Here is a 16,549-nt window from a genome sequence, read left to right as displayed (position 1 = left end):
TTATAGACCAATTGATCTTGCTAGTTTTGTGCAAACATATCGAACATGTTGTTGAAACGATAATTTTTGATCCAATATTACTCCTAAAAATTTAACAGTTTTGCTTTCGAGAATATCCGAATTATTTATTACAATCTTATATGGCTCCTTGTAGTTTAAATATTGGACTGGGCCAAAAATAATCATTTGAGTTTTTCTGCTATTCAATGTCAACATATTACATTCAAACCATGAGACAACCTTTTTAATTTTACTATTAGTCTTCAAGATGAGTTCATCGATGTTTTTGCCTGTACTGAATAGATTAGTATCATCTGCGAAGCAAATGTAATCAAAGAATGTTGAAACTTTCGGGAGATCGTTGATGAAGACAATGAATAGCAATGGACCCAAAATACTGCCCTGAGGTACTCCAATTTGGTTTAATTTTTCGCTCGAGCATGTACCCTGCCAGCTAACAAATTGACTTCTCTCCGATAAGTAACTTCTGAACCATTTCAGTTGCGAGCCACGTATTCCATAATGGTCTAGTTTCGCCAGCAAGATGTTGTGGTTGATGCAATCGAATGCCTTCGAGAGATCAAGGCACGTGCCTACGATGTATTTTTTGTCTTCTGCTGCGATCCCTATTTTTCTGATCAATTCTATTATTGCCAGCTCAGTCGAGTACTTCTCTCGAAATCCAAATTGTGAATCGTTAATTATGGAATTTTTTTTGAAGAAGGTATTTAGCCTTTTGTACATTATTTTTTCTATTATTTTCGAAAAATTTGATAAAAGAGCAACGGGTCGATATAGATAGTTTAATGGCCAATATAGATAGTTAAAAATAATAATTCGCTCACAATATCCAAAAACTTCGTTTTCTACAAAATATCCCAAAAAGATTGTATAAATTATAAGTTAAATTACAGACTGACTGTCATAAAATTTTTAAAATAATTGTATTAACTTTCAATGAACTCAATTGAAACCGATAAAACCAGTTTATTTTGCAAGTTTTGAACGAGTAAATTTAGAAAAACTCAACAGTGACATTTTTAGAAACTTCTTGTGATGCAGAAAGCTACGAAATTCAGGCGCTTGTTCCATTTTTGCTCTACGACCTGCACGAACCATTTTGAGGCCCTGGTTAGATAACGCGGCTTAGATGGGCCTCAAATTTGGAGACCCTTGCCAAATGGCCCTTTTTTCCTACCTCGTCCAAGGTCTGTTAATCTGGCATGTATTTAAAAAAAATTTCTTTATCTATATTTTTATTCATTTGAAAATTAAAGATATAGATCCGGTGGGAGTAGCGAAAAAACACCCGGAGATCGATTTTCAAATAAATTTTGCCAAATTGGTTTATATGGCCACTCTATTCCCACCGCTGCCGGCGTTACTCGTTTCCAGCGAAAGTGAGTCTCCAGCTTTTTTATTCCTGGTTTGGGGAAAATATTTTTGTGAAATTTTTTTTCAATTTGAAAATTTAAAATAAAAAATATGAATTTTATATTTTAATAACGTTTGATATAATTATGCGTATGTTGGGATTTAACAATAACTTTTAGTATATTTATTATTCAATTTTCCAGGCCAATCAGCCTAAAAGTACCAAGAAAGCCTTTTTTCTCTCTAATATTTAATGATTTACATAATAAAAATTAAAAATAATATAAAAAGTATAACTTTTCCTTCAAAATCATTCATAAATTTACTGACTTTATCCGCAAGTGGCTTTTTCTCATGGCGTAGAAAGTGAATATTAGGGCTATACAAATGGCGGCAAATAAACCAAACGTTAGGAAGCACCAGTATAAAATTACTGAAATTGAAATAAATATATTATATATATATATATGCATAATATACATAGTTGCAGCTGCTAATACTAACACTCTACTAGAACTACTGCTGCTGCTAATACTTCTACTACTACTACTACTACTTTTACTACTACTACTATACTACTACGACAACGACTACTACTACTACTATACTACTACTACTACTACTACTACTACTACTACTACTACTACTACTACTGCTGCTGCTGCTGCTGCTGCTACTACTTCTACTACTACTACTTCTACTACTACTACTACTACTATTATTATTATTATTATTATTCGTATAAATATTAATTAATTTAAAAATATTTTGATTTAAAATGAAAAAAGGATAAATAAATTATGCAATAATAGTTACGTCTTGAAGAATTGTCATCTGAAAAAAAAATGAACGCAAAAAATACTTCACATAATTTTTATTTATGGAGAAATTTTTGTGTTAACCTTAAACGATTTTGAAAACATTTCCTATGTTTAGAATCAAAAACCGTGGTGCAATAGGGCTCAAATAATAGAATGCCTATATCGTGAATCATTGTTATTGCACGGCCACCTGGTTCGATTACCCTTTGTGCAAAACTTCAAAAACTTATTATATGGTGCCAACAGTCTATTTGACATGAGAATTGAAATGAAACTAAAAAAGTAAGAAATGATAAGTATATTGTCACGCTTTTGTCATAGGCGTATAATAATGATGAAAAAAATTTATGACCTATCATGCAAATGATCTTCCCATTAGTGGCTTCAGGGTCCCAATTGGCAGAGACGTACCAGCTGTAAGTTTTGGCCCCCACTTGAAGAAACACAAAGTTCCTGTTGTTCGTGAATTCAGTGTAGCCAGTAAATGTACTCCAAGTTAGCGCTGTGCCTGGTTGAGTTGTAATCTCACTTAAATTACTATTTGTTGTTGTTATAATTACGAATTGTTAGTGATAGATCTCTTATTATTATAATTATTATTATCATTATTATTATTAATATTATTATTATTATTATAACTTTATTGCAACTCTATGTTTACCATAAAATTTGATTGATAACGCCAAAATAATAAGAATGATTGAACCCCAATTGAACAATTGAACCAGCCCCTCTAAAATGTACTCACTTGCAGTGAAGAGCATTTTAGATTAAATAGGATTTTATAATTATTTCATTATTAATATTTGGTATTTGGAGTTAAAAAATAAAAGGATGTTCCCATTATAATTAGTAATATTATATTCATTTGTAAGATATCTGCAGGCCTAAAAAGGATTTGTGTTGATTTATTTTTAAATGTTTACAATCACATCCTTAGTCAAATTTCTTTAACACGCGTTGACACCAAGAAATGGAGGACCTGTTAAATTCTCACGCGAAAATGTCACTTATATGCCGGAAACGTCTAACGCTCAGACGAATAAACAACTTTCTGTGATATTTGTTTCCATTGTACGTATACTTATATAAAGGCTTTTGATCTTAACAAAATATTTATTTTTTAAAGAAGAGATGTATCAGTATAAGTGCTTAACTAATTGGTATAGAACATTTACATGATAGTGGATAAAAAATTAAAAACCAACAAAATTTATTTTAAATTTACTAGAAATTCAACCTCTTTTTCCCCAGACCCAAATTCCTTTAGAAGATGAAACCCAGAAAGAAACAAATTCAGATAATTGGAAAAACATTTTGTTGTTCATGGCTTCAAGTGGAAAATCATCAGTGAAAGCAATCATGGAACCGCTATTATTAGCACACATATTTTGTGCTTCGTACCATGTTGTCACCGCATTGTAGATAACCAGGCATGAATCAGCAAAGTATTTTCTAAATATAATCTTATAAGGGTTTTCAAATTTGTAAGGGTTTTCGTTGTCACCTACACGCTGCACCATGGCGTTCCAATCCGTTCTGGGTATTGACAGATTTCCCAAAATAGACTCTGATACAGCAAATGGATTTTCTAAAATTGTTGGATCTGCTAGAGGGTTTGATTGTTGTTTAGATAAAGATCTTCTTTTGTGATTTTTCACCAATTTTCCATATGGTACCTCAACATCGGACTCGTTTTCTTCATCTTCTTCCCTTCCAACCATGCCAGATAACTTTTGTAAGCTTGATGCCTTCACGTTTATGCCTGAAGTTTTTAACATTTTGACCGAATTAATAAATTTATTATCAAAACCCCCGTAATGTTTTGCAACTATTCCACTTAAATTGAATCCAAATGTATTTATTGAATTTTCAAAGCCTCCTAAAGCTTTTTTAACTAACGAAAAATGATCTCCATCAACCTTCATGCCGAATTTTGTAAGAAGACTAGGGGATATGTCATCAACCTTGCCCTTCAAACTCGAATAAATCTGACCCATTTTGTTAAAATCAAGATTAGCTATTTTAGAAAAACTCGATTGGCCACCATTATAAAACTTTCTCCAATTAAGCATGTTGCCATTTTTAAAATTTCCAATCAAATTGCTCACACTGGTTTGTTTTTTGTTTACGGAGCTACTTAATTTTGACATAGACGATTTATATTTGCTAACTTGACTTGTTGGCACATTTTTCACCGAGTCTAACATATTTTCCGAGAAATGAAATAAACTTTTGTCATTTTTCAAGATCAGGTCTCCAATAAACTGTAGATCCAACCCTTCAAAAATGGACTGGAGTTTTCCACTGAGAATCGCCGACCAGTTCATTCTCAAGAGAGGTGTGAGAATGGCTTGTATCTTGTAACAAATGGTTATTACCAGATTTGATATTCGCTGAATACCTATCATAGCATCAAGAATCGGAAAAAGGAAATCTTTGTAAATCGAAAACAACGTCCAAGGTATATGCATATCTTCCACCTCCTCCTGAGTTAACTTACTCGGATTAAATAACAGTGCCAAAAATCTACATAACTTCTCAATAAAGTCACCCTTGAGCCAGCCCAAAAATTTTTCGGCAGCTCCTTTGAATAAACCAGAAGCCGGTCTTATAATCAAGCTATCTCTCGAGCGAACATCAATTCTGTATTGCGTTTTGATGAACTTGAGGAAATTTGTCATTTTCTGAAAGGTTTTGATGTTAATGCCAACTTCTTTGAAATCCTTCTCAGTCAGAACGTAGGATTTGTTGGAGTATAACATGAACTCACATATGAATTGTTTCAGTTTGGAATTGTTGTGGAATGCCAACCAATCGATATTTCCATGCATTTTCAAGTAATCAAACATTACATTCCATGTATGATTGTCGAAATAAAATGAACCGTTGATAACCTTTACATTTTTTGCCGGGACATATTCTGGATAGTCTATTTTTAAACTTGAACTAGCCTTAAATTTGTTAGTTTCATCTCTAAGAATTAATTTAGCCGGTGTATATTTTCTAGTGCACGGGAGTTCCTTGTTCTTGAAGGTGCAAACTGTTCGATGCAAGTGATGGTGGTCGGCTGTTTTGAAGATCCACGACTGTTTGCTGTCATCCAGAGTTGCATAAAGGTAATTTTTTTCACTTTGCTCTTTGTCTATTTCTATATTCGGAGGTATTGAATCTGAATGAGAAAAATTAATTAAACCAGTTTAGTGTTACTTGGTTCAATAAATGAATTCTTTTCAATTAAATTTATTTATTGAGAATTTTTGATTTGCCATTTGAGAGCCAGGCAGATTTTAGCGTAGATATAATATTTAAAAAAATTCTGATATATCATAACGAATTAAGAATTTAAGTATCATTTTGTAGGCATTATCAACTATTCACGATTTCCAATTTGTATCTATATTACAAATCTAATGGCAAACAAACTGATAAAAATTAATAAAAACTGGAAAAAACCAGGCGTCTGATTGGACAAGATATTTTTGAGACTCTCCGTGTGAACGTACAGGGCGTTAACGGGGAAAAGGGTCTTCCTATTCCCTTTGCGTTCGGCATACTTCCTGGCTGCCACGTGCATTGTCCTATCGTAGGGTTCCAAAAGGTACCCCTCTTTTGCACGAGACTTACAGATGGCATTGGCTGAAGTTGTGTTCGTCACGACGCTCGTGCCGACATGGACGACGTAGAAGCAGTGATGTGCGTGGTAGGAGCAATCTTTCGAGACTCCAACCACTAATCTAACTATGGTTTGTTAGCGTTATTTATTTGTTATTTTATTTTTATGATTTATTATCGTTAATATTTATTTGTTAATTCAATTTTTTATCAATTATGTTTAACTTTGTTATTTGTGTTCAATTTTCGTTATGCAATATCTTATTTTTGGTGTATGTTGAATGTTGATTTAGTATGTATGCGGAAAGAAAAATTTACAATGAATTTAATCAGCAAATTTCAAACTTTCTACGAGGGAGTATATTAAAATATAAAATAAATTCATTTTTTGTTGTTTTTGTTATTTTTAAACGTTTATAAAGTATAAAAATTGATATTAATTTTAATTAAAAAGACAAAAACAAATTATGACGTCAACAATGGCTAAAAGTGTTTTGCTCAGGATTCTCTATTATTTAATTAACGTTTCACGCGTAGTAAACTATTTGATTCCGCTTCTGTCTAAACATCCTTATTTGAATCTAACGAATCTTAATAAAAGGCTGTTGTGTTGCAGTCTACCGGTTTTTCAAAACATCCATTTTTATCTGTACATCAACATATACAGACTATTTAAAAAAAAGAGCCACAGTAAAAAATATCTTCACCGGGTTGACAGAATGTTTTTATCATAATTTCTACAAAAATATTTAAAAATACGTCGAATAGATCAAATATGAGGGTTGTTAAGTACCATTTAATAGCAAAAGTGAGTGACAACACACATGTGAGCAAGAGTTTGGTTTCAAGTTACAACGTACCTACCCCTGTCGCATTTTCTATGCGTACGCCTTATTATTATAATTGGTGGTATATAAAAAAAAACAAGAACGCAATCAGCCATAACTGAAAAATAATAATCTTATTTATATATATAATTTAAAATGATTATCCGAAAATGGCGCAGAACAAAAAGCAGATAAAAAGTATTTAATACTCAGAAAAATAAATACACGATTTAACTTAGATATAGAATATTTCTAAAAGAAGAAGGCTGAAGACACGAATTTAAAAAATTTGAATCTAAAACCACCAAAAGAAAACAGTAGCATATGTTCATGATTAGCTGAGAACGAAAAAATTGTTAGTGACGCCATCCAACGTCATGCCCCCTGCAACGTAGAGTTTATTATCCTTAGATGTACAGTAGGAAGCTGAACAGAACGGAGATGGGACGCTTGGGTGGTCGGTCCAGGTGTTGTTTGTCGGATCGAATATTTCGACACTATCCGTCGGTTTTTTTATTTTGTCTGAAAAAACCGGTAAAGTTGCAAGCTTAATTGAATTTACTTAGTTTTGATAATTCGATGAATAAATATTGAAAACAAATTAATTAATTAGAGAATCGTCAAAAAAATAATTACATATTTTTTTAATAAATCGACTAATTTGATATTAAAAATAAACTTCACTTTGAGAATAACTATTCGAACTTCAAGAAAGCCACAAAACTCACCTACTTCACTCACGCCTCCAGCCACCCATAACTTCTCGTTCAACATCGCTGCTACAAAATCCGCTCTTTTGTTCTTCATACTCGGGCCTTGGGTCCATTTTTCTGAAAGACATTTAATAATTAGATGTGTAAAACGTTTATCTTTAACTATTATCAATGCAAATTTACATAAAATTTCACCATAAATAAACTTTTAAGTGAAAAAATTCATGTTTTCATTTGAATTTTTAATTTTAGAAACTAAGAGGAAGACAATCTTCACAATTCAAAATTTCCAAAAGAGAAAACAAGCGAAACCTGTTTTGAGGTCGAATATCTCCAAGGTATCTTTAATCTTCTGGTCTTTATCCAACCCTCCTAAGGCATACACGTGCGTGTCTGTGTGCACGATTTGGTTGAAAACATTCTTAGAAGGAAGGTTGGGCAGTTTTCTCCATGTACCTACGTTCATGTCAAAAACCTCAAATGCGTTTGTTGCTAGTTTGCCTTGTCGACCGCCTGTAAAAAAACGAAATAGAAATTAAACAAAAATTCAAAAGATACACGGATTAGTTAGTTTAATTTAATTTAGTTTAATTTAATTTAATTTGATCATAACGGTTTCTATTTTTCATACTTAATGACAATTCATACTTTTATTTCATCATTGCATTCAGACTTGTTTTATATTAAAAATTCATTCAAAGATGGTACATTGAAAAGATCAACAAACACTAAAAACGCATTAATCACCAAAGTTTCACACTAGAACTGAACTTGATTGGTGGTATATACCAGATATATATAGATATTAAGATGCCTAGCGCTGCTGTTGTAGTGAATATGTTCGAATGTAAAGAAGAAAAAAAACTTTTTTTAAAATTTAAATATTAAAATAAACATTTTCCCCACCTATGACGTACAAGTTGTCCCGGAGAATGAAGGCAGTAGCAGCGTATCTGGCCGTAGGCATGTCTTTTAGAGACTTCCAAGTTTTATTCTGCAGGTCATACTGCATCAGGTAGTCTCTAGGGTTCGTGTCTTTAGCTGACCCGCCAACAACAAAAATTCTGTCGTCTGGTCAATTTGATTGCCATATTTCAAAAATATACATGATCCTTGCGCGCTTGTATAAAAATTATATATTAAACAGTTTGAAGGTTTATCAGGATTTGATCCTATATGAATTTTTTTTACGTAAACTTACATTAACTGACAATAAATAAATGAAAACATACAAAGTATTAAAAATGGAAACAAAAAATGATCTGATCGAGACCGACCTACCGTGAACAACACACGCAATGCCACTGAGGGCCTCCTTCATCCCATCTCTACCACTCCACTCCTTCGTTTTTGTATCGAACACCTCTACCGAATCGGTAACCTCTTGTCCATCGCTGATTCCACCCATCACTACGATACTTTCCCCGACGACCATGCAACCTGGTGCTGCTCTGTTTACCGACATACAGCCATGTCCCTTCCATTTTGAATTTGATTGGTTGAAGCTCTCCATGCTGTTTATGGGCTGGCCCTTGGCGTCACTACCCCCAATGCCATATATGAACCCGTTGCATTCGACGGCTTTCAGGTACACCCTTTTCGTGGGCATGGAATTCAGTGATTTGAATGGCATTTTTGGGGCTCTTGTTGTCGGTAGCCGTTATGTATCCAAGCTAAAGCGATAGAAATGTTAATTTATTATTAAATCAATTAAATATATTTCTGTACATTACTATAGTTCAATAACGCTAAAGCTACAGTAGTTGTAAAATTAAGTTCAACGTCAATTAAAATTCAATCAAACATTAAATTTTTTTAACTTGAGCATTTAGGATGTATGTTTAAATCAACTGTGTACGACGTACATCAGTATTCCACAATCTCATACGAACGTACATATTTTCTCGTTGTGTACAGTTTACACGCTAATACATAAAAACTATATACAAAAATGTAAATCTAAGTCACTAAATGTAGGAATGAATGTATAAAAAGTATGTACAAATGATGAATAAGTATTTGTATTGCATACAATATTTTCTGTAAATGTAAATACTATGTTGTTGTAAACAAAAATACTGCTACTCCGTTGCACACCAGGTGATAACTTACCTGGATTGCAATTTATTTTACATAAAAAAAATTATTTTACATAAAAAAATACAAATAAATGCATGTATTTAACAAAACATGTGTTTGTATCATGCTATGTATATCGGCGATGATAAGTATAAATTCGTTGTATAAGTGATAGATTGTTTATCAAAGATGTTTTATTTAATACTCTTTATATCTTTGCCGCTGATCTATCTATGCTGATGTGTTTCCTGTTCTATGTGGACCATGCCTTTCTGTTTGTTTCGTGCGATTTCGCTGGTAGCGTGTTGAATTAGTGGATTGATGTGGCAAATTTTCTTCCAAAAAACGATTAATTTTTTTCGATTCTGAATTAAAACAAATCCAACTTACGGCTTTTACGCTGCTGGATGATCAATTCGAATCAAGATAATTGCAGAGTTTAAATCAAGATTGTTAGGCCAAACGTGTTTAACAGTTTCAAGATAACTCCACAAATTATTCGGCAGACGATCTATTAGAAAAAAAAAACTGATTTTGGATGTTTTTAGCAATAATTCGTGTCAAACATGCTAGATGTGATGATTTCAGAATCTAAATTCCACTCTGTTGATACCTAGAGGCTGTTTCTGATCTAGCATGAACACGTTGTATGCACCAACAACAAGTGCACTATTATAATCGTGCAAGCTATCTGGCTGATGTAACGCGTGCTAGCTGATGAGCTATCTAGCTAGTGTGTTGTGCTGTGATGCCAGCTAGCAATGAATTGAATGCTTTTTTCTTTTCTAACTCTTCGTTTCTTTCGTTTAGTTTAGTTTGATTTCTTTTCGTTCTTACTCGTTACTTTAAGATATTACATTTTTTAAATTAAACCTTAACGAAATACGAACACTGAGTGACTCTTTGTTTTGAGTACTTTTTAATTCAGATTTTTCACGAATTCTTTTCCAACAGAATAAGTCAGATTAGATTTTTTTTTTTTATTAAAAAAAAAAAATTAATTTTATTCAAATAAAATTCGTTCATACAAGACAAGAAAAAAAACCACGAGCAGGCAAAATAATGAAATGAACCATGCACTCATGAACCAAACAAAAACGAATTGAAATTAATTCATCAGCTCTGCAGAGCCGGTCAGTTTGTAACAAAAATTTAAAGTGTTGGTGGGGGGGGAGGAGGAGGCAGGTTGATGTTCTGGCCAGCTGCCGGGGGAGGTATGGGCAGTCCAGGTGGTGGTCTCATTGGTGGGTTGTTGGGCGGCTGTTGTTGAGGTGGTGGTGGGGGCAGTGAGCTTGGTATCTTCTGCTGTTGCTGTGGTTGCTGCTTTGTTGACTCCAGTTTGAATGCAAATTGTAAGAAAAACTGGAAAAATATTAAATTAAAGTAATAAGTTTATTACACTATTGAGTTTTTAACTTAATAGCATGTATGTATTTACAAAGTGAAATAATGTTTAGGGACGAGTGTATCAAACCTGTTTTGTTTCCTTATTCCAGCTGGTCCAAAACTTAGATGATTCCTTGTCAACTTCTCTACTAGGCACCTGACAAATACATTTTTTAAAGTTTTCAATGTATTCGTGTACAAACTTTTTAAAAAGAGATGTAAAAATAACCTCATATCAGTAATTTTACGATTTAAAATGACTTAAAACCTATCCAACAAAGAACAAAAATTGAATGAATTTTTACTTTGAACCCAATGGTTTCATAAGGCTCAGCAGCAAAGAGCAGGTACTGCCATCTCTTGTCTGGGGGCTCGATCCTCTGCTCGTAAGCTGCCATGAATCGATGTTTGGGCTGGATGTTGTCCACAATCTCCGGGTAGTCAATCTATGTATGAAAAAATATTGAAATAAATTTTAGTCTACAAGGATTAATTAATTATCAGCAAAATGAATTAGAGTTTGTAATCGATAATATTGTTTAGCATAATCTACCCACTCAAACAACCATCACCATCGAATAATCAGTCATAAACATTAAAATATAAAACAAACTAAGAAAAATTTGTAACGTCCACACAAATAAATATACACACGCACGCTCCCACACACACACATACACATGGAGAAACAAAGACACACACCTGAAACAAGAGGCTCTGTTGTCCAGTTTCAGGTTCTCTCTGCTTAGTGACCTTGTACCCAGGCCTGCCTATCTTCACAAACTTCCTGACGTCGATGCGAGGCTTCTCGAGTGACGGCTGGATCGGCGACTCTTTCGCTTCCTTTGCTGCTCTCTGGGCTCTGTGAGAATGATTTTAATAATTATACAATTAATTATTAATTAAAACAAAAATTTTTAAATAACTTAAAAAAAATTAATCCAAGCAATAATGAACAAATGTAATTATTTTGTAGGAATCGGATATCAAATCAATTTCAAATCTGAAGTAATTGACTTTGATCAATTCCTGCACTCTCATATATCCACATACACAAAACAAATACGTACACACATGTGCATTACACATAAGCATGCATGAACATTGTGTAGATATGTATATACGAAGAGTGCTCTATCTGCCTTCGAACCCAAACCCCTCTACATGAAACTAGATGCTAGGGGGTCCTTAACGAAGGCATGTTCATGTTTTATCTCTACAAATAATATTATGGCAAAAAAATAAAAATCATGATTAGTAAATAATTAATAAAATAAATTCCCTTACAAATTGGCTTGATGCTTTTTGCCTTGCGTGTGAGCTAAATAACTACCCTGAAATGTAAAATTTCAGTTTATTAAAATAAAATATATTCAAGGATTATTAAAATTCAACATTGTTTAAACTTACATCTAAAATATTTAGTCGAAAAATATATCTATCAAAAATAAATTAAATTAAGGAAAAACATAGTAGCTGAAAGGTATGACTAACTTCATTGTTGTGCAGTGTCAGACATAACTTGCATTCATAAGAGCCAAGATGATTCTTCATAAAGTATGGGTCCTGTTGGAAAATTTTATTTTTAGATAATTTAAATGTTTTTTTTTTACAAAATAAAATTATTTTTAAAAAATTAATAACTTATTAATTAGAGTTCGTCAAAATTGTAAGATTCATTGAATATAAATAAAAGTTTAAAAAAATGTAAGTGCTTTGTACTAAAGATTGAAAAAAAAGAATTATATGAAAGTATTTTATCAGTGAACCAATTAGAATTGTGAAACCCAGATTGGTGAAACACAAACTTAATTACAAAAAATAAGCTTCGATAATTAGATTAGACAGAAAAAATTATATATATATTTAATTATTCACAATAAAATCTAATTCAAATATAATATGAATTTTAATTTAAAATATATGTGAAAAATTATGATACAATAACATTGTACAACCAGCCAATGAACAAACCTTATTTAAATCGATAGTTTCAAGGGCTAGAAGCCTTAATCTTTCACGCCTGTCCCTGTTTGCATCAGAGGCAGAGGCCACCCCGCCCATCCCTGTTTTACCACCAGGCCTATGTTGAAAATCCATAATGCTGGTTCTTTAACAACCTGTTTGTTTAAATTTGAAGAATGACGATGACGTCTGTCTATTGTCCAGCCCTTTCTCTAGAGGTTCTAGATAGAACAATTCTTCTTTATTTATAAGAGAAACTGAAAGAGATGAAATGAAAGATTATGATTCTGAAACCAATTAAATTTTTAAAAGTCATTCATCAACGGCGATGGTCCATCGCTTTATAATTCATAAATTTAATCTGTTAGAGGCTTACAGCAGTAATAAACATTAAACAGGCAATTAGAATTCCGCAAAAAAAGGTCAAAACAACACACTATTATCGCTCAATACAAGAGCCGGCACAAACGGAAATGTAAAATTATAAAATCAAAAAATTTAAATTACTTTCACAAATGTATCTTCTCTTTTTTTATTAAGATTCAATCAGGCAGAAGATCGGATAACTTTTTATTTTAGAATCGCAAACGAACAGCCGACATTAAATATACTCGAAATGTAAACAAAGATAATAAAACCTAGCATAAATTAAATAATGGTACCGTGTTGTAAATAAATCGTATTTTAAAATCAAATGGGAATAATTTGGCATAGGTATATCATACATGTAAAAACTTCATCGAAAACATACATCAGCAATATTTACTTTTATAATATCGTATGCGCACATTTGAGAATTTGAAAATACAAGCAACTTTTAAAACTTTTTTACAGGTAACGAAATATTACAAGCTGCATTAATCATTCATTTAATTAAAACCTGATCACTTCTAGGTATACAAACCATATCAGGTATAAAAAACATTATAGAACAACATAAGAACAGATTTAAACAGATTAATTTAAGCATGAAATTGTAAATATTGCATAGCTGCTTAGAAACTTATACAAATTATTACAAAGCAATAATGTTTAATCATAGTTACAGAATAATGTAAAATAAGTACGAAAGTAAACAAAAGTAAAAAATGAGTGTCATTATTATTATTAATTCATTACAAATCAATCATCCCATTCATCATTTGGTTCCTCTTCCTGAAGTTCCAGATTTTGTTTGACAGCCATGATCTTGTCTGTCCAAGAAGCTCCTATTTTATCGTCTCCAGCATAATTAGATAAGGCTGAATTTAGGGCATTTATTTTGCACAAATTCTCTAAAAATGGACTATTACCTTTGGTTTTCAATCTGATTTCATCCTTGTCGCTTATCTCCAGCTTTTCCAGATCATTTTCTTCTAGGAATACGTTGATGAAGCTGTCTTTCTCGTTCGTGTCAAGTCCAAATACAGTTAAAACATTCGTCGGTTGGATGATCTTCACTAATTCGTCGTACGTCAAAAAATCTGACTGCCCCTTTGGAACGACTTTATATGAGGAATGTAAAAATCCGGTCCGAACCTTTTCAGTAGCGCTAAAATTTGGCTCTATTTCTTTTTTGCCATCGAAAACTCGTCTGTGGGCCCGTCTTACCAGCAAAACAAATGCACAATACCGGATTTTTTGCTGGTTTTTGTCGATTAGTGAAAATCGTAGACGACTTTTTACGGAAGCTTCCAGAATTACTCCAGATCCTTGATGCCAATCTGACTCATTCCAAACTTGATCGTAAAAAATATTTTTGACTGGCAATGCAGTTAGAGGATCGTTTGAATATATCCTGCTCATTTCAGGATCTAAACTAAACCTTACCCGGAAAATTTTGCAACCCACTGTTTTTGTTTACATTATATTATATCTTGACTTAGATTAGTTCGATATCGGCAGTTACTTTTTAATTTAAGAAAAACTACATGTACCATTGAAAAAAAATTAACTATTAAAAAATAAAAGATTTCAGCGAGGAAAAGATAGCTTGAAAACGAGCTAAAATGCCGTAAAAATTTGAACGAACGAACGAATAAACCGTTAGAAACAATTTTACATTTCAAGATTAAGAAGATGGCTTTAAATGAATATCAACAGCCGGTTGGCTGGCTCTTTCCTTGATGGACGAATTCTGAACGTATCAAATTCGAAGCTAAGAACAACGACAACAAAGACATTTGACGATGGTTTTGTCATTATTTAGCCGAACTTTATTACTAACAAGACTACCAATCAAACGAAGGAATGTTATAAATTCCAAATAAGGCACGTTGAATACCAAATGTGTTAACGTTTCACTTTATATTTGAAGTTCAAACATTCTTATTTGCATGACTAGTTAGGATATAGATGATAACGAAGTGTGCGTGATTACCTGATTATTTGATGACGCAACTGAATCAAACAAAATAAAAATCGCCAGTTTACATAAAAACATAAAAATACAAAAGTACAAAATGCAACACAAAGCCTTGAAGCACCAAATAGCAACAAAATATACATAATGAAAGATACAAAATAAAAAATATATGTATATTATATAGGCTACAGGCACTCAATCTTTAAACAAATAATTACCCAACACAACAAGTTCAAAGCAAAAACTCTTCCTCATTGAAACAACCGGCACCAAAATATTCCACACCACCACTGCATCCAGACCTCAAAATATCACTCAAATATTCGATATATCCGAGTGCGGACTTTAGAATAAAAACCCTGGAGAACTTCATCTGACTGGCCATTTGCTTGGAAAATTGACCAAAAGCTTGTTTGGGCATCTTCTGCCAAAGAATCTCGAAGGCCTCGTTCAGTCGATTCATTCGCTTTCTCTCGCGAAGGTTGGCAGCCTGTCGTTGCGTCTTGTTGATCACTCGCTTGCGTTTCTTTCGATGATGAGGCGATGGGTTGTGCTGGCAAGGACTGATACTCAGGGACAAGCTGGTACTCAGGGACGAGCTGGTACTCAGGAACGAGCTGGTACTCAGGGACGAGCTGGTACTCAGGGACGAGCTGGTACCCTGCAACGGAGAAGGTGGTGTGGTAGTTTGGGATGAAATGGTACTTTGGTCCGGTGTGGAACTTTGTGATGGATTTTCTGAAATTTGTGACGATGTCAGTGATGATTTGTGTGGGGATGATGACGACGACGACGATGAGGAAAATGATGATGATGGGGAGATGGATGGTGATATCATGGATAGAAATGATGTTGATGACGATGAAGTTGTTGATGGCATGAACAACGATGGTGACAAAAACGATGTGTTTAATATGGAGGTCTGAGCAAAACACTTTTGATTGTAAAACGTATTGACATTGTTGTTGTTGTTGTTCAGGTTGATGATGCTGTTGTTTGTATTGATGTTATTGACATTTTCGATTTCGTGAATGGTCTTGTTATAAGACAGGATATTGTTGTTGTTGCCGGGATTAAAGTTTTTTGTAGTGTTATTGCTGTTGTTGTTCTCGCAATTTTCAACAAAACATTGTTGAAAATTGTTACTAGCAACTCCAAAATCCAACAAACTGTTCGTAAATGGGAAACTTCTGAATTCGACGTCACTGAAGCCGAATTGAAAAAATTCGTTGCAGAACGAATCAACATTGTTGATGTTGTTGTAATTAATGTTGGAAGAATGTTGAAAATGTGTGTTGACTGCGTTATAAAAGTCACAATTGAATGCGCTGATGTTATCAACATTATGATTGATGTCACTGCTTTTGTTAACTGTTATAGTTGCGGCTGCAATTGACGACTGCATGTCGCTTTTCTTGATGTGAT

The 16,549-nt window shown here is 33.1% G+C and overlaps 6 protein-coding genes across 6 annotated transcripts; all 6 read right to left on the bottom strand.

The window, feature by feature from the left end:
- Positions 1-1,347: 1,347 nt before the first annotated feature.
- On the bottom strand, positions 1,348-2,959 carry HELRODRAFT_177330 (hypothetical protein; the record flags this gene model as incomplete). Its single annotated transcript, XM_009025538.1, has 4 exons — positions 1,348-1,423; positions 1,705-1,807; positions 2,548-2,703; positions 2,944-2,959. The coding sequence occupies 4 exons, from the start codon at positions 2,957-2,959 to the stop codon at positions 1,348-1,350; spliced, it is 351 nt and encodes a 116-aa protein (XP_009023786.1).
- A 471-nt stretch (positions 2,960-3,430) lies between these two features.
- Positions 3,431-6,753, bottom strand: HELRODRAFT_177329 (hypothetical protein; the record flags this gene model as incomplete). The annotated part of the gene is made up of 3 exons (XM_009025537.1): positions 3,431-5,367; positions 5,652-5,936; positions 6,675-6,753. The coding sequence occupies 3 exons, from the start codon at positions 6,751-6,753 to the stop codon at positions 3,431-3,433; spliced, it is 2,301 nt and encodes a 766-aa protein (XP_009023785.1).
- On the bottom strand, positions 6,753-10,074 carry HELRODRAFT_185872 (hypothetical protein). Its single transcript, XM_009025536.1, has 8 exons — positions 10,043-10,074; positions 9,820-9,940; positions 9,635-9,723; positions 8,632-9,023; positions 8,257-8,421; positions 7,663-7,863; positions 7,366-7,467; positions 6,753-7,159 (listed from the first exon to the last, which is right to left on the bottom strand). The coding sequence occupies exons 4-8, from the start codon at positions 8,981-8,983 to the stop codon at positions 6,972-6,974; spliced, it is 1,008 nt and encodes a 335-aa protein (XP_009023784.1). The 5' UTR covers positions 8,984-9,023; positions 9,635-9,723; positions 9,820-9,940; positions 10,043-10,074; the 3' UTR covers positions 6,753-6,971.
- Positions 10,075-10,331: 257 nt separating this feature from the next.
- On the bottom strand, positions 10,332-13,398 carry HELRODRAFT_113995 (hypothetical protein). Its single transcript, XM_009025535.1, has 8 exons — positions 13,288-13,398; positions 12,790-13,037; positions 12,310-12,381; positions 12,103-12,149; positions 11,518-11,677; positions 11,121-11,261; positions 10,904-10,972; positions 10,332-10,791 (listed from the first exon to the last, which is right to left on the bottom strand). The coding sequence occupies exons 2-8, from the start codon at positions 12,913-12,915 to the stop codon at positions 10,582-10,584; spliced, it is 825 nt and encodes a 274-aa protein (XP_009023783.1). The 5' UTR covers positions 12,916-13,037; positions 13,288-13,398; the 3' UTR covers positions 10,332-10,581.
- Positions 13,399-13,902: 504 nt separating this feature from the next.
- HELRODRAFT_177326 (hypothetical protein) lies at positions 13,903-14,565 on the bottom strand (the record flags this gene model as incomplete). The annotated part of the gene is made up of 1 exon (XM_009025534.1): positions 13,903-14,565. The coding sequence occupies one exon, from the start codon at positions 14,563-14,565 to the stop codon at positions 13,903-13,905; it is 663 nt and encodes a 220-aa protein (XP_009023782.1).
- An 870-nt stretch (positions 14,566-15,435) lies between these two features.
- HELRODRAFT_177325 (hypothetical protein) lies at positions 15,436-16,529 on the bottom strand (the record flags this gene model as incomplete). The annotated part of the gene is made up of 2 exons (XM_009025533.1): positions 15,436-15,862; positions 16,060-16,529. 2 exons carry the CDS (start codon positions 16,527-16,529, stop codon positions 15,436-15,438), a joined length of 897 nt encoding a protein of 298 aa, XP_009023781.1.
- Positions 16,530-16,549: the final 20 nt, after the last annotated feature.

Source organism: Helobdella robusta (genome assembly GCF_000326865.2).
Source record: "Helobdella robusta unplaced genomic scaffold HELROscaffold_42, whole genome shotgun sequence".
Lineage (NCBI taxonomy): Eukaryota > Metazoa > Annelida > Clitellata > Rhynchobdellida > Glossiphoniidae > Helobdella > Helobdella robusta.
Note: the sequence above shows the minus strand (reverse complement) of the source record. Positions and strands in the feature narration are given on the sequence as shown.

Bases quoted from the DNA above. Each gene is read 5' to 3' on its own strand.
- HELRODRAFT_185872 (XM_009025536.1), bottom strand. From the start codon at position 8,983: ATGCCATTCAAATCACTGAATTCCATGCCCACGAAAAGGGTGTACCTG. The intron at 8,422-8,631 runs GTAGGTCGGTCT...CAAATTGACCAG, and splicing joins CATTGCGTGTGTTGTTCACG to ACGACAGAATTTTTGTTGTT. The intron at 7,160-7,365 runs GTGAGTTTTGTG...CGGTTTTTTCAG, and splicing joins TGGAGGCGTGAGTGAAGTAG to ACAAAATAAAAAAACCGACG.
- HELRODRAFT_113995 (XM_009025535.1), bottom strand. From the start codon at position 12,915: ATGGATTTTCAACATAGGCCTGGTGGTAAAACAGGGATGGGCGGGGTG. The intron at 12,382-12,789 runs GTTTGTTCATTG...ATTTTCCAACAG, and splicing joins AAACTATCGATTTAAATAAG to GACCCATACTTTATGAAGAA. The intron at 12,150-12,309 runs GTTAGTCATACC...TTTACATTTCAG, and splicing joins TGACACTGCACAACAATGAA to GGTAGTTATTTAGCTCACAC.